This window comes from Poecilia latipinna, unplaced genomic scaffold, assembly GCF_001443285.1.
Source record: "Poecilia latipinna isolate Pla-1442-1.1 unplaced genomic scaffold, P_latipinna-1.0 Scaffold1836, whole genome shotgun sequence".
Classification (NCBI taxonomy): Eukaryota; Metazoa; Chordata; class Actinopteri; order Cyprinodontiformes; family Poeciliidae; genus Poecilia; species Poecilia latipinna.
Window position 1 is genome coordinate 67,444 of NW_015114452.1, and position 24,303 is coordinate 91,746.

At 38.5% G+C, this 24,303-nt stretch overlaps 1 protein-coding gene and 1 long non-coding RNA gene across 7 annotated transcripts in view; both read right to left on the reverse strand.

Annotated features, from left to right (window-relative positions):
• Positions 1 to 3,105: 3,105 nt before the first annotated feature.
• LOC106934632 (uncharacterized) lies at positions 3,106 to 13,938 on the reverse strand. 4 transcript variants are annotated; one of them, XR_001421737.1, is made up of 7 exons: positions 13,869 to 13,938; positions 13,544 to 13,602; positions 11,041 to 11,160; positions 4,399 to 4,540; positions 4,111 to 4,333; positions 3,733 to 4,020; positions 3,106 to 3,360 (listed from the first exon to the last, which is right to left on the reverse strand). It is a non-coding gene; the product is annotated as an uncharacterized LOC106934632 (long non-coding RNA). The 4 variants fall into 4 exon arrangements; XR_001421736.1 differs by having other exon boundaries at positions 13,815 to 13,878; XR_001421738.1 differs by lacking the exons at positions 11,041 to 11,160; positions 13,544 to 13,602; positions 13,869 to 13,938 and adding an exon at positions 5,860 to 6,239 and having other exon boundaries at positions 4,111 to 4,343.
• Positions 13,939 to 16,225: 2,287 nt separating this feature from the next.
• The window catches only part of LOC106934629 (serine-rich coiled-coil domain-containing protein 2-like), a 36,297-nt gene continuing 28,219 nt past the window's right edge, over positions 16,226 to 24,303 (reverse strand). The window contains exon 14 of one of the 3 annotated variants that reach the window (XM_015014648.1): positions 16,226 to 22,464. In XM_015014648.1, the coding sequence (XP_014870134.1) occupies positions 22,048 to 22,464 (417 nt within the window). In that variant the 3' untranslated portion in view covers positions 16,226 to 22,047. The remainder of the gene's footprint in view (positions 22,465 to 24,303) is intronic. The other 2 variants (XM_015014650.1, XM_015014649.1) reach the window with 2 other exon arrangements.

Here is a 24,303-nt window from a genome sequence, read left to right on the forward strand (position 1 = left end):
GCACACAAGAAATATGAACTAGTGACCATTTTCTCAAAACCAGGCAGGTTTAAAAGTTATTTATGGTGGGGAAAATAAGTATTTCATATACTATCATTTTCTTTTCTTTTTTTTTAAGTTTTTCCAATTAAAAAGAATGGAAACGTGTAATTTTTAGCTTCACCACAACTGTGAAATATCTTTGAAAATCCAGAAACTTCACACCGTTTGATTTTTAAATAGTAATTTGAATTTTGTTCCATGAGACAAGTATGTCATGTAAAGTGTAGAACTTAATTTGACACAGAAGCCTTTGTTTACAATTACTGAGGTCAGGATTTTCAATTGGCTTCTGGTCTAGAGACTGTCAAAGGCCGTTGAAATGCTTCTTTTACTGGCATTAATAACCGATAAACATCGGTGGACAAACGTGTCAATCTAGAAGTTTCCATCATCATTGGGAATTACTATGCGACACACATATATATTCAGTAAATCCCTGAGTAAGGTGCATTGCATCATGAGTTGCACCATATGTTTTCCGGGCATCGTGTGTGACCAGTCGTCTTGACAGAATTGATAGAGTTCATTTAAACTGGTTTAATTCCAGTCTAGTTTCTGGAAAAGGCATTCTGCAAATGTTGACCGTCTTTGTCCATTCTCCAAACCAGTTTGGGTGCGAGTGGGTGTCAGATTGGGTGTCAGAGTCCTGCAGTTGAGTCTAAGTTTTAACTGTGTAGCAGCTGTTGAATTGAAGTTTAGTCAGTGAATTTATTCAGTTCACTGCCCTGTGATCAACTTGTTCAGTCCCAGAGGACGACCGAAGATGTTCTTTGTGTGACTTGGGGGAAATTGAGAGTGAAGTGCACTTTTTGTTTTACTGTCCTTTGTACTTGAGTTTGAGAAATGACTTATTTACTAAAGTACTTGATGTTTACCTAGATTTCTTTTATTTAACTGATGAGGATAAAATGCATCATTGTAAGTATTTTGTGTTTCAGTTAGCACGGTTTAATTTGAAAGCCTGGCACCTTAGAAAGAGGACACTATGTTTAAAAGAATATTCATGTCTGACCAGCTGTTTGTTTTTATTGTGTCTTGTAAGCCCATGTGGGCTGGACACCTGTAACTCGGCGTGTGACACGTATGAAAATAAGGACCGTCTAACTGTCTAGCTTGGCTAAAAGTATTAGCATAATCATTTTCATGTTTGGCAGCTTGATTGATTCGCAAACCTCAACTTCACTCATCCAAACATTCCTCACTGTGAACCAACACCTCGGTCTCTCATCTGACCATCAACTTTATCTACAGAAAGAATCCACACTGAAAGTGTTAATTTTAAAAAAAAAATGCTTCTCATACCTCTCACCAATACATTTCTATAGCAATATTAAGTGGTGACTCTGGTGTTCCAGCTATATTTACAACATCAACTAACCCTAACCCTTATTAAACAGCACTGTTAATCTAAATGAACGCCAAGCAAATAGTAACACACTTTTGCTTTCTTTTCCAGTTGTACAATCAGGTTAGAAAGTCTTCAGAGCCAGGTCGAGACTGTAGACTTTAAAGTGTGTGAACTAGCTTTTCTTCCTTCTTGTTGTCGAGAGGGAGTTTCATAGGAGGTTCATCCTTATTAATAACAAGACTTGCGTCTGGAGTCTCCCGCTGAAAAGACGTCCCAGCTGTGAAGCGCATGCAGACACATTTGCATGTGCGTTTCTTCCCTGAAATGAAATCTCAGACCCGCTAAGCGCTGTAGGTTTAAAGAAGGCTTAGCAGTGTTGGCTTTGTTCACATTCTCTCTTTTTTTATTATTTCCCCCAAACAGCGAGGATCTGATGCAAGCGTCTCTCAGCGAGCCGTAATCCACGCCGATGATCCAAACAAGAGCGCGGGCCTTGAAGACGCTTCAGCTACAGCGTTTCATTGGATAAGTATTTACAGTGATTAGAGAGGGGGCTTTGTTGGAGGAGCTCTGCGGCTGCATGATCAAAAACAACCAGCTCCGAGCTAAGATGAAGGTGATCAAAGGTTTGATTGTGCAACGCTCAGACTGGATCTCACGGAGGTCGGAAACAACAAGACGCGTGATCGTTTTGAAGTGGAAGGCATTGGGAAGATGGGAAAACAAGGCTGGAAGGAAGACAAGAACATTTAAAGGGGCAGCATTGTGTGTTTCCCAGGTGGTTCTATACCAAAGTCAAGTAACTACGTCAACTTCAGTGATGACAATGCTGTCTATATGAAAAACAAATTTGACTTGGTGTCATGGCTGTATCTAAAACCTTGAAATTGGGTTGCTGCCTCTTTAAGAGCCTCCTGTATTTCCAACAATCCCACTTCAGCACAACAATGCTACATGCCATTTACAAACTGTCCTCACAAATATTCTCTCTAACAAAGCCAAAGAAACACACTTTATTTACATAACCATATTTTTGCTAAATTCACAGACGTTGGCGACTACAGTACTTTTTCAGTAAATTGTGAATTTGAAGATCTGGATAATTTTATTACATATGTGAATGTTGTCATTCACAAACTAAAGTTTACAAACTCTACATATTTTACTCTCTTCCTGTCGGAACTAAAGTCTCTGATTGAATTCCTTAATGATAAAAAGTGAAATGCGTTTCTATTTGCAAAAATATTTTCCATCATGGTTGCTGCAAAGAGATGCCAAAGCTGTGTCCCTTCTTCTCCGATAGGAACATTTCAAAACATTCAAAACTGACTAAAACAAGAGTTTTAGTCAGCATATTTACTTAGAAAAGTGTATGTCAATTACCTAGAACTGTATTTGATGCAAGTTAATCTAGTATTTTCTGTCAAATGTATAATCCTATTTGGTTAGACAGAATGAGAAGGACGTCTAACCAGTTCCTGGCAGAAAATGTCAGGGTTTTTTTTGTTGTTTTTTTTCCAGGAAAAACAAAAACTGACATTATTTTTCTTGTAAGGTGTGGAAGATTCATCAGCTGCCTGCAGAACTAAATTGCATCAGATACCTTCCTGGATTTCAAGTAAACTTCCTACAAAATATCAACAACATAGACAGAGTGGTAATGAACTTCTCTGGAGAAGCGGTAGAGCATGTTTTCAGAAAATAGGGAAAAAAACTTTTAAAATGTACAAACATTTATTACAATCCTTAATAGTTATAATATTTACAATTTCTTATAGTTACAGACGTTTCAGATTTCTGGCATATCTTAGTTTTGTGAGCTGGTGCTGGCAATTCCTTGGAGACAGATTTCGGGTTGTAGTTGTTCTTGCGGAAGCCATGTTGGCTTCCAAGCAAAGCTGGATTAGATCTCGACATCCCATCATCCTCTGCCTCCTAAGCGTATCGCACCGGTGCACCGTAAAGCTTATCTACAGAAAACATAATTTGAAAAATATGTCAGAAATTATGCTTAGCATGTAATTTAGATACTTGTGCGAGGTTTCCTCCAGAAAACTTGCTAAGCCTGGTGGTTGTGACGCTCGGGCAGTCATTCATCAAGCAACCCACCGTGTTTTTAAGTAAAAAAAATGTTTAAAGTTGACAGGAAATTTAAAAATATCTCTTGATAATTATGTTTTATTGGAAGATTGGAAGACTAATATCAACTAAAAAGACTTAAAACATTTTTTTTTAAAACATTTAAAAACAAATTAAATAAATAAGCTATAGTTAGCCTGGTGGCCCACCAGGCTTACAATAAACTGAAGGAAACCCTGTTATGCTGTAATAATGAAACCTACCCTTTCAAATGTTGTATACGATTCCCCCCGCTCCGTTGAAATACACTGCCGTTGAGAACTCCGGATTACTCTGTGGTAATTTCCTCCAACGTTGGCTGGCTCTGCCATTTCCGAGTGAAAAAACAATGTGGACAGTCCTGCTTGAAAGCAACAACTGTTCCACATCTCCGCAGATGTACTATGCAGTGTCTCTCGCAGACGGGGCAGTTCTCAAAAATCTCCCTGAGAGCGCTTTCAGATACAATGTATTCTGCATCTTCTTCTAACTCAGAAGGAGACTCCATGTCACTGTTCAAAGAAAAATAGAATCATGTTAAATGAATTAAATAATCACATTAAATACAAAAAAGATCAAATGTAAGAAGAAAATAATCTTACATCAGGTCAGAGAAGTTTGTGACTGTATCTCCTGGGTAATAGTTTGAATCCTGAGATGCAGGACTGGAGATCCTGAAGTCATCGTCCTCTTCCTTCCCAACTTCCAGGCGAGGTCGTTTCGATTGTGCGCCAAGTGCAGATTTCACAGGTGTTGACAGGAAGTGCGGTAAAGACTGCTTGGCGTCTGTGCCTCTGCTCGCAGTGTGAACAGTAGCTTGTACACCTGTGCAGAACTACAATTGAAATGTGTGACACATACAATAACTTTGAAGTAAACACCATATTTACCTTTACTCCTGTAGTGTTGTAACCTCAACGTTCCAGCTGACAACTGCGTAGACACCGATCTTGTGCTAAGGAAACATTCAGTGTGTTCCAATGCCGAGTTTGTGGAACCAGGCGGTCGAGTTTGTTTAATTTGAGGTAGTCCCTTGGAATTAAAATGTCAAAACAAATAATAAAATTTGGGCAGAATGAAGTCAAAACATCAAGAATGATCAGTTCGATTTTAATAGATATTATTATTACTTCATAAACTATACAGGTTGGATGTTACTAGCATTTGAGTGCAATGTTATAAGTTCACTGTTATCGTGGACATCTTCCATGTTTTGCAAAAAACATATTAGAAAGTGGAAAAAAGGTACAAAGAAAAATGCTTAGTCATTACTGGTAAACATATTTCACACTGTAGCATCCAATGACTTCATTAATATTCTACATTATAAAATCTCCATTAACAGTGGCAATAGTAAATTACCGGCGTCTGTGGCCAGTAATTCCTAGATCTTTAAACTACTTAAATTAGTAGTTTAAGGATCAATATTTAATTGTTGTATTTCTGTGCAACTCAAGAGGTTGAAAGATATGCCGATAATTAATTGCTGACTTACTTTTTCACCTTTGATGTTTACAAACATTTAATCGGCTAAATTCAAACTTTTAAAGTCGGAGTTCTTATTTGTTTAATCTGCCCATTTAATTTCGTTTTCTCCAAATTAGGGGTGCACCGATTTGCAGCTGATTTCTTTACTTCTGGGAGATCTGTGATCGGCCAAATACAAACATGTGAATGATCTTATCTGCCCCAGTAAAGGTCTAAAAGTCAACCACTGTCCTCGTTTGCTACCCAGTTAGAGAGGTTTGACTGACAGACCGGCCTACCAAGTCACATCTGGTTTGCAATTAACAATAGTCACCTGACTGCTACCAACTCAGCAACTTTCTTGCTATATTTAGAGACATTTCAGACAAAATAAAAAAATTAAATAAAAGGTTATCGGTGCACACCTACTCTAAATTTATTCAGCCTCGCTCTAGATTGGTTTGCTGTGTGACGTCTGCGCAAGAACCAGGAAGTATGTGACAACAGACTAATGAAGCTTGAAGGAGGAGGATGAGACTTTTGAAAGTTCGCAAGCCAATCAAGCGTCATGTATATTCTCCAAACATGAGCTCTCACAGAGGGATTATATAAATTCAGTATCTACTGGAGGTGACTCAGCAGCTAGCTAACAGTTTCTCTACAAATGTAGAAAAACTTCTGACTGGCTTTTTATATCATGTTTAGCTTCTGTAAATGAAAATACACCACAAACGTGGCAGAATATGGCATTCTTAGCTGTGTAGTGTAAGCCAGCTAATGGACACAGATTGTAACAATAATATAATATTATGAATGCTAACCGATCATACATACACCAAACAACAATGAAGCTAACAAAAACAATTAGTTGCTTTTCAACTTACTTGAGCAGACGCCAACGGTGTATGGGCACTTCTGAGCGTTGGAATTGCGTCGTCTTTTAGTGATAATCTTGTTATTAGTCCACTGTCAAATTCTCTTTTGTTTAGAAAGCTGTCATCGGTAAAGTGCCTCGCACAGATATGCCAATTTTTTTTCGTCGGAGTGTTATTTTGAATAATGAAGTCCAGCCATTGCTTAAGAACCGTCTCATCTTTGGGAAGTTTAAAAAGAGGGTAGTCTCCTGGGCATCCGAAAATACATTTTCTTCTCATTTTTATTTATTTATCCAAAAAGGACTGCACTGAGTAGATAGCTCAGTAGATGCGCGAAGTTCTTCTTCTTGGTGTTTTTCCTTCTTCCTTTTCCTTTGCCATTTCCGGCAGATTGTGCACCAACTAGCGCATTACTGCCTCTCGCTGGTGGAGATGGGGTACTACATGACTTGATCACAGATTTGTATCAAAAACAAACGCCATAAGGGCTTTATGCACTCCTTGCAATTGTAATGTTAAATCAAGTAAGGTTTTAATTCATACTGAACATCATTGAAAAGAGAGTTCTACTATCCACGTTAAACTTGCTGCACTCCGTAAGAACAAGATCCACAGTTTGCCACAAGATTCATATTGACTATTAAGATACGATTCTGTGCACAGTTCTATTTAATATTTTGTGCTACTTTTATGCATTTGTCATAATTGACTTTGTTTAAATAATTGCTGTCCTTGTGCAGCCTTGTCCCCTCTTCTAAGACAAATTCTTTCCATGGGAGACAAATAAATGATCTTATCCTCTCAGTGTGTCCACCTCCCTCTGCCACTGAATGAAAATTTGCTTCTTAATAAGACTTCAGATTTTTGAAAAATTAAACACCATCTGAATCTCCATGAAGACCTCCAATGTAAAAATATGTGCTCCATCTGTTATGTAACTTTTATAAAAAAAAATATATATGTTTTTTATGTATTTGATAAAACTATGTTGTGACAGTATGGTATGACACAGATAATCTGGTTAAAAACAAAACAAAAAAAACTGCCTTCTCCCAGTGGTATCTGGAGAAATACATGTGGTCAGAAACAACCAATCAGAGTGAGGAGGAGGGTCTCAGCACTGTAAATCATGCTTTTGTACATGTTGCTTGGACACTCCCCCTTGCTCTCTGCTAGGCTACAAATGATTCACCACAACGGAGATTACCACAAATGCTCAGGCTAGTTAGCATGGCCACCGATGATTGCAAATAAACTGTCTTTCTGTCACCATAAGTTAGCACACAAAGTGACTGAAAGTGTTAAGACCTATCTCCTGGCTCTGACTGGTTGTTTTTGACCAGGAGTGGTACATTTCCTCAGATGGCAATAGAAGCAAACTCTGGAATATAAACACCAAATGCAGAGCTCCATTTTTGTTCTCCTGAATGGTTGCCACGGGAGATTCAAGGATTTCTCAAACATACGTGAATGAATCAAACAATACTCTGGGTATGTTTGTGGTAAAGGAGAGGAGGAGTCGATTTTACATCCTGCTCCCCCTGTAAGACTATTTGTTTTCTAATGAAACAAAAGCCGCATTTGTGTTCAGTCACTTGCTGAGTCACCGTGTGCCTCACCGATTTCCATAAAACCCATTAAAGCACTTTACATCATGAAGTCACTCCCACACTGGGATTTTTCTTCCCTCCACCTGTACGGTATGTTCGTCTGAGGTTCTCATTTTGAAGCCAATTTGTGTCCCAGCGTCAGCGTGTAAAAGCTCACATCTGTCTCCCTTAGTCACGATGCAGATATCAAACCTCAATTTTCCCTGACCACAGATTATTGCGCATCCCCTTCGCTGCAGGTTGACAGTAAATACCCAAGATAATCACATCTGCTGAAGACAGATTATGTCTTCACGGCCTCCGCCGTGTCTTTATTTACCACCTCGGATTCATCCAACCAGCTGCAGAATCTAAAATGATCCTGCACCTGTTCTGATTCTGCTCATTTCTCTGTAACTGTCCCTTGTTTCTGCTTCTCTGACTCTCACTCGGCACCCGTTCAGCATCACAAGTCCCTCAGGACACGACAAGAACAGAGTGAGATGTCAGAGTGAAGATTTATTCTGAAAAATGTCGCCTACGATGTGTTTTTTTTTCTTCTTCTTCTTTCTGCTTCTCATTCAAACACCTAATTAACCTGGATGTAACTGCGACATTTTGAGACAACTGCATTAAATTCAAGCTCCCTTTTTTTTCAGGGATCAAACGAAACCCACCAACCGGACACAATAGGAAGCTCTGGCCTTTTTCAGAACGTCAAACGGTTTTAATGCGCCGCAGTAATTGCCAAACAGCTTCAGCGGGGCGGTAATATTGCTTTATCGCATCAACCTTTGAGATTCTTCAATATTTTTCTGTTAAGCAGGATAATGAATGAAAAAAAAGACAATTTTCAATGCAAAGTAAGTTTTCTGTTAAGTGAGTATATTCAGCTATGGTACTTCTTAAGCGAGATTCAAGTCAACGTCTTAAACTCAAGTCATAACCTCATACTAGTTAGTTAGTGAGCAGATGAAAAAACCTTGACTCCACTTGGTATTGAAACAGTGGCACTCCAAGTTTTTATGCAATAGAATATTACTAAGAATTAACTTTAACTTCACATAAAATTGGGACAAAATTACAACACACCAATTCATTATTTTGAACCACTGTTATTTTTCATGAACACGGCCCTCAAAGGCGTAAGTTGTTTTTGTTTTTTTTTGTCATTTGGTCTGCCAAATCTATGTTACTGCGACTTTAAACAGTGTTTTGGGTTATTTTTGGCAGCAGGGTAAGGAACTTCATATCTTGATAAAGATAAAACATCTTACTACCCATTTTTTTAGCTGGAATTTCATTCAAAAAGTTCTGGTGGAGAGTGAAAAGAGTCCATGAAAATTAAACCTCACCTCGTATGATTAAAAAAAAAAAAAAAAAAAAGGGACTGAAACACTACCCTGAGTAAAACTGGGCTTGTCCGCAGCGTGTCCGTTCTGCAGGCGCGCAGGATGCAAATGAAGAGGAATGAGGACGCAACAACGAGGACATAATCAGAAACAACCAGATAATAATGAGGGTAATATCGTTTGTGAGCCCCGGGTGTGGGAACTGCAGCGCCCAAAAACAAAGACGGTGACACTAAAAAAAAAAAAAAATCAGCAGCGGCAGCTCTTAAATCCGTCATTCCGATTTACAGCCGCCTCGCTTTTTATATAGTCGCTCTGATGGGACGACAGGCACCAAAGATTGCCTTCATGATTGGCTTCAGCTGCGGACGCAAACACACATTCACACACTTCTTCCATCAACTCACCACGTGAGGTTGTTAAAGGAAAGATTCAAGCAAAAAAAAAAAATAATAATAATAATAAAATGGAGATTGCCTGACAGAAGGTTCAATGTGAATAAGTCATAGAAACTGGAAATTCATTACCACACACACACACGCTTGGAATGAACAGTGTAGAAATGTGTAAACACAGTAGAGGACACGTACATAAAGATGTGATTACTTATGCCGAGAGTCAGGCAACCTTCCCTGAGGCAGTGACCGACAACTCACACACACACACAAAATGCTAATCATAAAACAAGTTTAGAGAACTCTACTGAGGGTTTCTGAATATGTTTCACTTCTTATCTATTACACGGAAAAATCTGCAACATTCTACAAACACATGAGCCAGTCTCTTCTTAAAAACTGATCAGTTTCCTCTTGAGAACCATTTTTTCCCTTCTTCTTCTTCACTAAACCTCATGTCCGCAGACTAACAGTAACCACGAGTAGATCAAATGTTCTTTCATAACTTGAATAGTTACGGCATTAACTAATTATGGTCTCTATAGAACTCAAATCCATTCAGAGTGAATACAAAACTGTTAAACCAGGAAGTGAAGTTGCTTAGGTTACATGTGGTATAAAAACAACCAAAAAAAACATACCGATGTTAGAACTTTCTAAAAGTTACACAAAGTCAAGTCTATGTGGGCCAAATAAATATGTAGTGATGAATCGTACAAGTTTATGTTTGTGCAGAATTATTTATACGCCTGGCAGATTTAAATTTAAGCGTCTTTTTGATTTAACCGATACGTTTGCTTGAAAATTGTTAGGCATGGTGAAAATCGTTTCTGCCCTTCTAAATAATCAGTCAACAAATGAAACCCATCTTGTTGTTGCTGAGTAGCCATTTCCAGTTTTTCTTGAAAATGTATCTTTGGGGATGAGCGCCATGTCTTTGAGATTAAAAGAAGTTTCCTTGCCATCTCCCTGATCTCAAACCCAAATCTGCCAGGAAAGTTTACGATTTTGCGCCTAATTGTTCTCAGTTCAAAAGAAATACTGCTTAAGTTGTTTAAATACTTAAAAGCCAGGTCCTGTGAGGTCAAAAGTTCAGACGTTCTTCATTACAGCTTTCTGAGAATAACCTTAATATCATCTGGAGAAAACAACAAACTTAGCATAATCCAAAAAAAAAAAAAAAACCCAACTATGACCCCATTGGAGTACAGCAACTCAGCAGGTTTTCCATCACCACTGGTGTCACACCGAGCAGCGACAACAGCCATCTAAATGTAAATCACAGGCTGTGCTCTTACAATAAACTGAACACATGCAGTCTCAGCTGCGAGCCTCACACAGACACACCTCCCATTTTCCACATAAGTGTTAAAAAATAAAGTGCCAAACGTAAGAGGAGGACAAACCGAGGACACAAACAGCACAGCTATTTCACACTTCAGACGGAGGCACTCGTGACAAAGCAACGTGCAAACAGTTGAGAGGCAAAAACAGGATGAAACACACGCACGCACACACGCACAAAACTGCAGATTATAACGACTGTTCTTCATCTGCAACAAACAGGAAGCACTCATCTTACGCAGCAGGTTTCTGGCTGCTTTCAGGGAACTGGTTCACAAAGGGAAAGAAGCTTCTTCGCCAAAGGAGACATCAATCAGCATCCTCTGATGCATCAAACCACAAAAGAAGAGCATCCATCCAGCTCTTATTTTGTAAGCTTTAGTTTTGTGTTCAACCATCCAGGCCGATATACCACAGATCAGTTTAGGAAAGTCTAAAACTTACTTATGAGCTCAATTGTAAATCAAGTCAACATTTAAGCATGACGCAAACATGAATAAGGTTCTTTACCTTTACTCGGGTTCAGTTGTTCTTTAGTCCACTTTCATTAAACAAACAGTCTTTAAAATGCTTGTTAGGTTTCCTCCACAGGATCTAATCCTCCAAAGTTGACACATCTGCTCCAACGTGCTGCATTAAAGCACAAACAAACAAAATGGGAGAGTTTACTTCTTCATAATGAGAAATGATGTATGACTAGAATTTTCAACCTTTTCAAATATTCACCAACAAACAAAAAAAGGTTCATCTATCTTTTACAAACAGCATGCTTGTTTGTATTAAAATTCCATATTGTGCATGTAAGCTTTTTTTTTTAATTATGTAGAATATTGCACAAAATAAAAAATCCAGGTGAACTACCAAGACAAATAGTCAGTTAATATTTTTTTTCTTTTCTTTTTTTGGACTTTTCATTCATTCCATTTCTACAGTTCAGTTGAGAAAAAATACAAATAAATAAAACAAATAAACAATATCAATTCAGTCTAAATACTAAAATAATGACAGTGAACTCAAAGCGGCAAAACCTGTAAACTATGATGAGAATTAGCCAAACTATCATGTTGAAAAGATTTTTAAATCACTATTTAAATCTAAATAAAACATTAAAGAAGCAGCCAGGCTCTCTCCCACAGTCATAATACACATAACAGTCATTTTACAGATATAATACAAATCATAAATTTTAGATATTAAATTAGAAAACCAATAATGTTGCTTCTCATGTTGAGGTATTAGAGAAACTTAATCAGGGTTAGTCAAAGCAATTCCAGCTGCTGGCCTAAGGCCAGAAACTGAGCTTTAATCTCTAGTGGTGTGGGCTGTTATTGACCGCTAGCGCCTACAGGAGGTGAAAAGGTGTAAAAGGTCATATTTAATGGGTTCTGTACCATAATCGTCAATATGCTTTCAATTTCCTGAGCAACTCTCTGTGACCCTATTAGAACATGAGTTTAAAAAGGGATTTGGAAGGTACTAAAGGAAGTTTGTCTGTAATGTAGCAGTTTATTTCTTAACTCTAACAGAGGGAAGCGCTGAAAGGTGAAGATGTTTTTATTATATGTGAAAGGCAATGAACGAGCTGCGAAAAAGTAGAGAGACAAAGGAAATCAAATATAGTTACTTTGTCTATATTGCACAGAGGAAAGCCTTTCTTAAGTCTAGAATTTCCTTGTTGCAAACAATAATTTTCCTGGGGGATATATCAAGGAAAGAAGGAACTTAAACTGTGCATTTTTAAAATTTTTAACCATCAGGGAGCTGAAGATTTATCAGTAACCTAATATTTAACACTCGAGCAGATGACTGCACACTCATTTGACAACCGTCTGCGCTTCAGTCGGGTTTGGACAAACTTTTGTTTTTCACTTCCGCTTGTTTTTCCATCAAATAGGTTTTGCGTCCTTTCCACCTCCTGCTTTCTGCCACTTTTTATCTCCCGTATTGCTCTTTCAGCTGATGTATTCGCTGATATTATTGCCCTCTGTGACTCTCAACGATCACAACAACACTATAAACTTCCACATCACTGCTCGCACATGTCACGGCTCAGCAACGCTGGGTTTAAAGAACAAACTGTGAGTGAAACAATGAAAGCCTGCAGTTTCAGGAAGTGGATATGTGCTGCATGTAAATGGCATTTAATGGCTTCATTCAGCTGCTCCTTGCTTTGCCAACTGGAAACAATTTTTCTGTGCTCCCAGTAATGTCAGCAGCTATTTGAGATTATTTCAAAAAACTGTTTTGATATGCTTCCGAAGTTAGAGGCAAAAGCAATCCGTGTGGATATGACCTTACCTGGACTTGCTATTTCAGTTGTCATCATAATTTCCTCCACCAGGTGGCAATGTAGTTTGTATTTTATCATGTTACGAGACGCTTAGACAAAACGAAGAAGCGAAAGGAAAACTAGATTTTCACATTCTTGCGACTCTTTCATAAGATATTATTTATCCCTGACCCATCTGCTGTGTTTCTAAGTCTTTGCGATACTTTTTGTTCGCTGACGTATGAATAAAAAAAGAAAAAGAAAAGGAACCCCACAGAAATTGATTTTTACTGAGACTGAGGTACACGCAGGTTTAGGTTGATTGTTACGTAAAAGTGCTACGACAGTGTGTGCTACAACACACTTCCGAATTTTTATTTTAAAAAACATTTTAGAGTACCAAGTACCACTTTTCGTACATTTTACAATTATTCCCCACTTTGAATTGACCTTTCAAATAACGTGCGAGCAACGAAAGAAAAAGACATTTCTGGTTGCAACATGTCAAAATGTGGAAAAGTTCGGGGAACTGTAATTTCCAAGTGACTGTACACATTCAGGCATCACAAAACTTCTTTGCTCAGTTTCTTTATTTTTATTCTGCCAAAATAATTGACCGTTACATTTTAGTCGTCGCAGGTTTTTATCTCTTTTTAAACCTACGGGTCAAACCACTAATAAAACACGCACACACGTTTTTATGTTTGCGAATTAGCTAGCACTGCGGTGAGCCTCACTGCTTACCTTCACGTTAATGACACGGAAAAAGTCCATCTGTGATTAGCCCGCCTCCACAGGTAGAACTTAAAAGATAAAATGGAGGGAGGAGAAGAGATAAACAGGAAGGCAGAACATGAGATATGAGGAGATATGCAGCCACTTTCACTTTTTTTTATAAAGAATTTCTGTTGTTTTGTCCCATAAAAACAACCTCAGGACGCTCGCAGTCCTGCATTTTTAATCAACACTCACTAATAATTAAATTAAACCGGTTTAATACTGTAGCTGTACTGACCTCACAATGTGCCGAAACAACCGAACAGTATTCATTAAAACCCCATTTACTTACGAGGTGCTGGAGGAGCTATCCAAATTCAGGATTGCCAGAATCTTATTAATAGTGAGGATGAGGATGAAGATAATTGGACGCACGTTTTCGCTTTCATTTCATGACAATTTGAACACTTGAACGCAACATTTTGTCTGGGTAGGGTAGACAGGTCATGGAATCAGAAAAGCAGCACATGCTCTTTTTTTAATGATGGAAAGACTTTCTCATGCAACTCCACCATCACACCGGAGATGAGAGTCTTAAATTGACTTTCTAAGGTCATGTCACAACAATATGCTCAAATTTAAGGCCGTACTTTGACTAGGCCACTCAAAACTTTTGATTTATTTCTTTTTCTTTTTGGTGAACCTTTGAGAGGTGAACTTAAAGTTACTCCTTCCATTTTTTTGTTGTTATTGCAATTGATTGGAAGTTTAATCAAAATACACTTAATGTCACTGCTTCAATTTCAAGGAAGAATTGCAGAATTATTCATTATGTAAATGTCCTCTCTGGCATCTTCAAATTTTCATTGGTTCATTTTAAGTACATGTTTATTCAGTATTCACTGATGTCGTGTCCCAGTTCTCTGTGCAATGAAGAACACGTATGTCTCTCATAATTCGAATGTCAGCAGGTGAGGGTTGGAATCTGGACCAAAGATGCAACTTCTGAGTTTCGTTTTTCGATTTTATTTAATTGCTACCACATCAAAGGAGTACCATAGGACTCCGTCTTGCCTTACTCCTAAAATAGATGCTTTTTCTCTAGCTTCAAAACCAACAGAACCAGATGATCTTCAAAAAAATAAAAAATAAAATCTTCTGTTAAAATTACGATTGATGGGTCAGGTGAAACTTAAAGTGAGGGCAAGCTTTGAAAATGATTTGCCTCAAAGCCATAGGCCCTTATCATTCCAGCTATTGTAACAAGTTAGACAGCAGCGTCTGAGTTAAAATTTTAAAAAGCCAGTCAGAAGGCGTCTTTGCTTTTGTGCTGACCTTTGACCTTGGTCTTAGAAGAGCCTGTTGCATGTGCGATCCTCAGGATCTGTCTTGTCTTTTTGAGGTTGTAATCTTCAGCGGCAGGAACTGGCTGGGTGGAAAAAATCCAACTGTGTGGGAAAATAACGAGGAGAGAAGCCTCCCCACTTTTACCTGCATCCACTCTGCTCTGCTCCGGAGGAACCTGACTGGAAGTTAAATATTGCTTCTCAGCTCTGCAGCAGAGATACAAACAGTTCATCACTGTTTTTCGTGCTTCATTCAGTTTATTTCAAAGCCTCGCCGACGGAAGCAGAGAGAAACAATGAACCGGTTAGGGGGCATTTACTTCTCTGCAGCTAGAGCAAAAACAGCAAAACATAGAAGCACAATGTCTGACAGCCAGCTTTACCATTTGTTATTTTCCGCATCCGTTTGTTTCAACTGTTTTCAGCTTCCTGTGTGTGTTTGTCCCAGCATTTTTTACCCATGCTTTCCTCAGTGTCTGAGCAAAGTGAACTATGGAATGGTTGAGTATTTTCACTTATCACTTTGGGGCCAAGAGTTTGCATGAAGTGACACAATATTTTAACAATGCGTTATGTGTTGGTGCTCAACAGCAGAATTTGTTTGCAAAGTCATATTTGTTTCAACTCTGCGCTCCCTTGAGCTCAGTTTCTTTAGTTGCTTTTTTACATGTTCTTGACTTTCATGGGTTGGAAATCAGCCATCATGACCCCCGATCCAATCATATTGGAAACATTGCAGAAATAATGAAATATGCACTTTAATTAAAAAAAAATAAATAAATCACTGTATTATCTTCAAATTTTTCCTAATACAGAAAGAACCCTCTGCTTTTTTCGGGGATACGCTGTGTAGGAATAGAAATTAAAATAAGACTGAAAAGAAATTAGCAGTTGAAGAAGGAAATTGTTCCATCAACAAAAGCAAAATATTTGAGTTTTATTTTATCTACCTTCTGGGTGCTTATTGATAACTTCAACTATAGATACAAATAACACTGATTGGGGGCCAAATGTTTAGTGGGATAAACTTAAGTTTGACATTAGCATCACCGGCTACCAAAATGCTAACTACACATAGAGAACTGAGCGATACTGCCACCAATCAAACACCAGTAATGCTCCTTAATGTCTTCAGGTTATTCTCCAAGTCTGCTGGCATTCACTCAGTTACTTTCTCTCATCTTTTACTTTATATATATTAAACTAAACATTTCTGTAAAGATGCAGTAAAAACCCTTGTGGACTTGACCCCATACAATCATCGAGTTGAGGACTTCATGTTGCCCCCTGGTGGTTGGCTGTGGTACAGTTTGCTTTTATTGATTCATGATTACCCATTGAGATGAATGAGATGGACAAGCTTTGATTTTTGTGAGTCTTTATTTCAGCAGCATTCAAATCGCCTCAGCCAGTGACAGAAGAGAACCATAATCAGTGATGAGAGGCAGAGGAGTGAGATGACCAAATAAAACAGGAATACAAGCTTTTTTCTTTTAAACTATCACTTGTGTTTGATTTGGTTTACGGTGAACAGAGAACATTTGCAAACTCACAGAACATCCATAGTACCCAGAGTGTTAAACTACAACTGTTCAGAGGCACAGAGTCTGACCGAAGCTTCAAACAGCAGTACCAACAGGAAAGCTTTAATGCTGCATTCAGGTCCAGTGGGAAACCAGAGAAAAAAACTCAAGACCAACGAAAGTCTCCCAAAGTTTGAGCACTTTGACTCTGTTCCAAACTAACCTTCAACAAGTCAGACTTTACAAACCGAGGACAAAACAACTGTGCAAAATTTATCACGTGCCTCAGTTTAAATAGAAAATGTCGCCTGTTTTAATATTATTAATCTGAAATAAATATATGGATTTACATTAAAATGAGTTTTCAACAAATTTCAGTTAATCTCTGACAAGAGTAAAATGAGCAAATCACCTATAATTATACAAATAAACTGAAAAAAAAGTGGATATTTGTATCTTCATCTGTAATCTTGTTTCGCAGCTATGGAATTACAGGTGTAAAGCTTAAATAATGAAAGTAAAATGAAACAAAAATGTTCAAGAGTGAAATCATTATTACTGTGCGACATGAACGCAGTATTTATTTGACAACACACAAAGTTAAATAATAGAGCAGTTTGGACAAGTCCAGTGTTGCCTCATGTTAAATAAAGTGCTTTCTTAGTTGTTTTTTTTTAGATTTTTTACAAGCTCATCATTCAGACATAATGAATATTACAGTGAAGCAAAAGCAAAAAGCAAAAACACTGCAGCAGATATTGCACCAAAAAAATAAAAAAAAATAAAGTGACATGAAATGGCTGGATGCTTTTCCTTCAAGTTATCCAAACTAAAGCATTCCCACAGAGGGATTACAGCAGAAAACAAAACAAAAAACACACACAATGCAGTTAATATCATGGATACACATAACGCACATTAACATGTTGAACTTCCGTTAATAATTTACAGTGAAATATACAGACATGCGTTCACCTGCAATGTAAGCTTATTCTAGAAACCCGCACAACACCGACACATCCGGAGAACTCCGTCAGGCAGAGAGCCTTTTTATTTCTTTTATTTCTTAGTTCCTCCAGTTTATTTGGAAAATGTGAAGATTAAAGAGTGAAATCTACCCCAGGTTCTGATTTGAGATGTCCAGAGTGTGAAAACAGGACAAAGACAAACATTTCCAAGCTGTCAGAGGAAGAGGGACAAGGAAGCGATTTCCAGGTTTCGCCAGTTTATCTACACTTGGGATGTTTGTTGATCAGCAGCATTTTTAGTGAAAGTTCACACACACACACAAAAAAGATTTGACGTTTTGCTGTCAAAATGTCTGGGTTTCGAACGGAGATGAAATCAAGACACTTGTTTTAATAAATTATTAGGGACAAATATGTAGGACATACGTCACAAAACGTTGGTGCTCAGAGATGTGTCTGGTAAAAAAAAAACCCCCCAAAAAAACAACAAAAATAAAACTCGTACCACACAAAGAAATTTAATGTATTCAGCTTAATATATAAAGTCTTCAGTCAATTTACAACCATAAAAGATGAAGCAAAGAAAACATTTTCAAGTAAAGAGCGGTGAAATTGGTTGAGGATAAACTAAGGAGAGTTGAAGAGTTTGGGACAAGATGGAAAACAACAAGAAACTGACGTTTTTCCCTCAGGAGGTTCAGTTATTGTCAACACCCAACAACATCACCATGATTTCAACATTTTATTGTAGAAATCATTTAAAAAAAAGGACAAATGACAAAAGATTTTATAAGTTACGGTTGATTTCACTAAGTCGATTCAATGGAAAGGAAAAAGAGTTAATCAATTATTGGTTGGACGACTAAATATTCAGGACGTCAGTTTTTCCAAGGGTCGAATACTTTATGTTTGTGTGCAAAATGTTTACCTTGTCAGGTTTGATTGTCTGAGTTCACGCTCACGCAAATTTCCAGACTTTTCCCAAAAAGTTCAGGGAAAAAAAAAAAATAGATAAATAAATAAATAAATAAATTACAGAAGCTGAAATCGTTTTTAAAAACAGCAGAGCGTTGGTGGCGAGCAGCTTGGCCGTGTTTGGCTGGACACCGCCGATGAGGCAACTCCTCATCGTGAAGGAATCTCCCTAAGATGAAAGGACCTTCAGGTTTAATCCAGCTCTCAGTCGTCACAGCTTGTGTGAATATTCACCTGCCTAATCCAGTGTAAGCCTTCGCTAAGAAACTGTTAATCTGCTTGCGTTTTTTTTTTTTTTTTTTTTTTTTTTTTATCACTCCCGAAATCCTGCCTGTGCTCTCTGAGCTTCAGATAAGAACTCATTAGCAGCAGCCGCATGTCCGAACCTTCCCCCGCTTTAACGACAAAGCGTACCAAGGTCAGAAGGGCGCAGGTGGAGCCTGAACACCCGGAAAGTGGAATGAAATGTAGAAACTTTTAACAAGGATCTCCTTGTTTTCTATAGCATTTTCAAGAAAAAAATAAAATAAAAATCAGACAAAACATTTTGGAACTGAAAAACTTTGGTGTGCATTTACTTTGATGTGTATTTTTCCAATCCAGTGGAAGATGGAATTTGGGGAGAAAAAAAAAAAAATAAGCAACCCGCCCAAACACCCGCGGGTTTTAACCGTGTATGTGTGATGATTCATTTAACAGGGAACAACAAAAGAAACACGAGGATGTGCTGCAATTCCACACGGATGCTGCTGCGGATCTGCGCTGCCATGGCAACAAGCCATAACTGCTACACCTGGGCAGAAGATGCCGTTCCACTACTGGACTAACAGCTGGTACTAAAAAGAAAAAAAATAATAATAATACTAATACAGCGGGCGAGGTGCGAGGGAGGGAGGAGGACGAGAGAGGCGGTCAGAGAGTCACGAGGCAGGTGAGCACTCCGCCATAAACATCTGTGTTTAGCCTGGAAACAAAACGACAAGAGGAAGAAAATAAAAAAACGCACAACTGGATCTCTGTTGGTTTGATGAAATATGACAAAACGCGCCAGCTTTTTGTTTTATCAATGCTTCCTGTTCTGAAAACACGATCATATGTATAATAGAGGTGGTTTCAATGTCGATGTCAATGCTAAAACTCAGAGATGCAGTTGACTTAAACATTTATCCTCTCTTCATTCTGTAGAAACGTACACAAAGTTTGACCGGATGAGATCCAAACTGTCGATCGCTCTTCATGCTGACTGAGTTTTGTTTGAATTTCTATATCACGTACTTAAAAATTAAAATATTTTTGGCTTTGCGACAGCCGTCTTTGAAAACAGGTGTGCTACAGTCAGCGCTAGCTTTGCGTAGCTAAATTAACTCAAACAGACTCTTGTAAACCTAAGTGCAATATTAATATATTTGATAAAAATGCTGAAATTAGGAATCCAAGTTGAAGATTCTCGCTCATGCTTAAAAATCTAAAACAGAACCAAATTATTTTGCATTTATTCTATGGATGCAATGGCTCCTGCATTTATTTATTATTAATGCTATTTTTTGGCATCGGGATCAATTATTTCACTCCCGACAGAATCATCCTTCACTGATTTCAGATTCTTTAGAGAAAAGTTTACTCTTTATCAACTTTTACTGTATTTATGAAAGGGAGAGCTTTTTAGTTTTCAGAGAAAACATTAAAAACTTGTATTTTCTGTGGTGAGCTGGATGTTTAAAAGGTCAAAGACAAAACAAACAAACAAACAAAAAAAAGAATTTGACTAAAACAAACCTTTTTTTCCACAGAAAATGAAAAGCATCAGATTTTAGGAGTTTATGATCTCAGAGAATGACATCTAATTAGTTTCATTTATTCCCACCAGTCAAAAACCCAGAAACTTTCTTTTTCTCATTAAAGCTTTAAGCTAAACGATGGAATCATCCAGTCGTATATAAAAAAAATCATCGCTTTCCTGAAAACTCACCAGCATCTGTGACTTAGAGTCGTTGCGTTGAAGCGAAGCCAGTTTGCATATTTCTGTGTCCGTTTGTTTTTTTTTTCCTAACGGTGTTGCATATTTTATTCCAGAGCCGTTTAATGTGAAAGCAGGCAGAGCTGACAGATATTCGCCGATACAGATGTCACAGGATCTTACTGGTGGGTTTGAGGCATCGGCGGAGCGAAAATGTCACTGGGTTCAAACTTCCTGAAGGAATCCAGGCGAGTGAATAACTCCTCGACTTAGCAAAATGTTAGGAACGGTTCTGGAAACGTGTCCCGGTTTCAGATCGGGCGCCGTGGAAATGTGACATTCCGGCTGAAAGCTGTTTCGGACGGCAAAACGAGGCCCAAATGTCAGGATTCGTTTGAGGAACAAAAAAAAAAGATGGTGAAACAAACGGCAGCTCCTCTGCTGAATGTTAACCATAAGATAACTCCTGTAAGGATTTAGATCCTTCAGTTCAGAGCTTGGATCAAACATTGCTTGGAGAAGGATTGAGAACAAATACTTTAATAGAAATGTCACAGAACGGCCATAGTGCGAGAGAGAAAAAGATCCCAGAATGGCGTTCTAAAGCGAAAGAGAAAAAAACTATCTCCACACAGCAAAAAAAACATTAAATATCAAGTATTTTTGTCCAGTTTCTAGTGCAAATATCTTAGCTCGGCTAAAATAAGACCTTCAGAAAGACAGCAGCTTGTTTTAAGTCAATACTTCCTTGATATTAATAAAAAAAAAAAAAACTAGTTCTATTGGAAGATTTTTTTCACTCATTTTTAAGTTTGAAGATCTGCCAATGGAAGTAGTATTTTTCCATCAACGTTAAGTATACACTTAAAAAGAAGCTATTAAAAGTTACTTTTAAGATAATACACTTGAAATTAAAAATAGCCAAGAGATTTGCCCTAGAAACCATACAAAGAAAAAAGACTTGGTAAGATTTTGTGTTTTTGCAGTGCAGCTTAAACAAATAGTTTGGAAGAAGATCTTACTTAAAGCAACAGCTAGACAAATCCAAATTCTTCCTTTAGGAAGGATGTTTTCCCTGTGAGAAGCTGGGGATTTAACCAAGAAGAAGAAGAAGAAGAAGAAAGTTCGAGGCTCAAAAACTTCAGAAGAAAAAGTATTTCCTCATGTCAAGGTTGTCTGAACGAAGAGATGATAGACAGCGGGCAGAAGGAAGAAGGGTTCCGTCTCTTCTGTGGCTGTGGAAAGGGAGAAAAAACTGGACCAGCGGTTAAAAAAGCAGAGAGGGTGTGTTGCTGAAGGTGAACTTAAGATATTAGATATCGGTTTGCAGATCAAGAACTCCAGTGTTATCCAGGGATACAGTGAGTGCTTTCGATGGAATGCAAAGAAGGCCGGGTTTCAAGTCGGAGACTTCATTTAAATTAACGCTAACACTTTTCCTCTCACAGAGGCTGGGCGCAGTCAGTCTGAAACTCATCAGAGGACCAATAAAGATTAAAATGTAAGCAGCAGCAGCAGCATGTGAAACATCTAAGGTTAGACTTTAAATGACGTTCGGTTCCAGCGATCCGCAGTGAGACGACGGCGTCTTCCAAATCAAAGGCACAAATCCATAGTTTTTATCCGTGACGTCTTCCGAGATCCAGGTGGTATCAGTCTTCCTAATGTAGTGCTTTTTTTGTTTAATCTGAGCTCAGAATATCAATATTAGGATTCAGGACGGGTACGGTCAATCAGTCGGCGTGTTTGATTGCTCGCCGCCTCAGTAGCTCTTTGGTTTGGGGAGACGCGACGATCCGGAGCCGAAGGCTTTCGCCTTCAGCCCCGGAGAGTTGACACGATCCAACAGCTGCTCCGACGGCCTCGCCTTCGGGGACGCCGGGGCGGAGCCGTTGGCGGCATGAGACAGGAAAAGGCGGAGCTTGGAAGGGTGCAGAGGCATCAGGGATCTGGAACCGGTCCCTCTCCTTTCCGTCTCTTCTTCCTCCCTCCCCGGCTTCCTCTGTGGGTTTCCATCGTCCGTCGCTCTTGTTGGGGTTGTGCAGGTGGCGGCGATTGGTTTAAAGGATGGGGGGAGACCATCAGGAGGCATTTCAGCGTGGGCGGGGTTACCTGAAGGCGGCGCTTGGTTTGTCAGTGGTTCCTGGTCTTCCTGATGGGAGGAGTGAAGTACCTGTGACTGAAAACAAACAACAAACAAACAAACAAAAAAAAAAACACATTTTAGGTCTTCATCAGCTAACGGACACACACCTGGCTCTGATTTTCGACTAACATAAAAGCTTGGTTCTGGACAGGTTTTGCAACAACATAAACCTCCAGCTCTTTGTTGCATAATTTATCAGGTGTTGGAGCTGAGAAGAGACGGAGCGAGCTGTTCTGTCAGGTGGACAATCGTTTCACACATCCACACTTTGATCCGAGAGTCAAACCGCTTCGATTCATCTGCGTGTTCGCTTTCATCTGTTTGTGTGTGTGTGTGTGTGTGTGTGTATACGGCTTGATTACAACACCGTTACAACGTTATTTAAATTTACTTGTTGGTTTTGCTTGCTTCCTGTTGTAGTTGCTGATTACTTTTCCTCTCACAGCTCATGGCAGCCCTCTCTGTGGTTATTGAGTGGAAAAGCAAATGACTTAAGTGCTTGTTGTTCAGAGCTAGGGGACTTGTGTCAAGCTGTCACGAAAATCATTGAAAAAAAAAAAAAAAGCTGTTTAAAATGATCACATTCGTGCGTGATGTCATTTTTCGGAGAGCTCAGAACAGAAACAAGCCGTTTTCACCTGTAAGTGTTTTTGCCGAACTGAGCACAGCTTTAACTGATGATAGTAACAAAAGCGTGTACCCTGCTGCGACTGAATTATCAGGCTAACTTTACCTATTTTCTGTACGTTCGTGCATCGTTTCGGGGGAAATGTTTGTTTTATGTCTTATGGGGCGGGGCAATAAATCAATAACAATATATAAAATAATAGAAACATGATCGACAGCAACAGATAGTACGACTGATAAAAGGTTCAACATATAGAATATTCATCGAACTCCGATCCAGAGCCTCACAGCATTCTGGGAAATGTAGGCAGAGGAAAGTCTTTATCTCCTCAACCTCTCACGGTGAGCATCAGCTCACTCTCTCGCTCTGTGGTTACCCAACGACAACTTGTTGAGTAACATGCGCAGCAGCAGTTTCAGGTTTTGCCACTGTGCCTCATAACAGCTTAATAATAATAATAATAATAATAAAAACAGCATGGAGTGAAAATTGTGACTAAAAGAAGAAAGGTCACACTTTTAGTCAGTTAAAAAGCTGATCAATAATTATCAATAGACTGATATGAAATTCTTATGTGGCGATACAGTTTTCAGGAATATCGTCCAGCCGTAATATCTTGCTTAACTAGTGATGTGTGTCCTCTACTTTAGTCACTTTACTTTAAGAAATCCATTTTTACTTTCACACTATAATATATTCATGATTGATTGCCGTCGGTGAATCCTCAAACTGTTTATTATCTAAAAATTGGAAAACGAAGACAAAGCTGATTACATTTCCAGCTTTCTAACCTTTTATCCACTTCTGATGTTTAAATTTGTTTAAGGAATGGGCATTTAGACAGACAGATATATGTCAATAATTTGGGGGGAAAAAAACAACCTTTCAACCTTTCCAGACTTTCCAAAAGTTTGTAGTGGAAAATTAGAGAAAACTGTGGTTTTCAGTTATGTAATTTCAGTCTAAAGTAGTTATGAAGACATATTTTGGAGAAACACAGTTTAGACATATTTGCTGGAAAAAACAAACAAACTCCTGGATGATATCAGCAGTTCAGGGTAAGAAACTAAACATTAACTGGTAAACACCGACATCTGGTGGCTAGAAAAGGAACTGCAGCCTGTTGGTATCCGCATTTCCGACTGAGACGTTTCAATCCAACCTCATAAAACATGCATGAGCAGCCAGAGTGAATAAAAAGGACAGAATGTAAACTCAAAATCACAAGAAAATTCACAGAAATG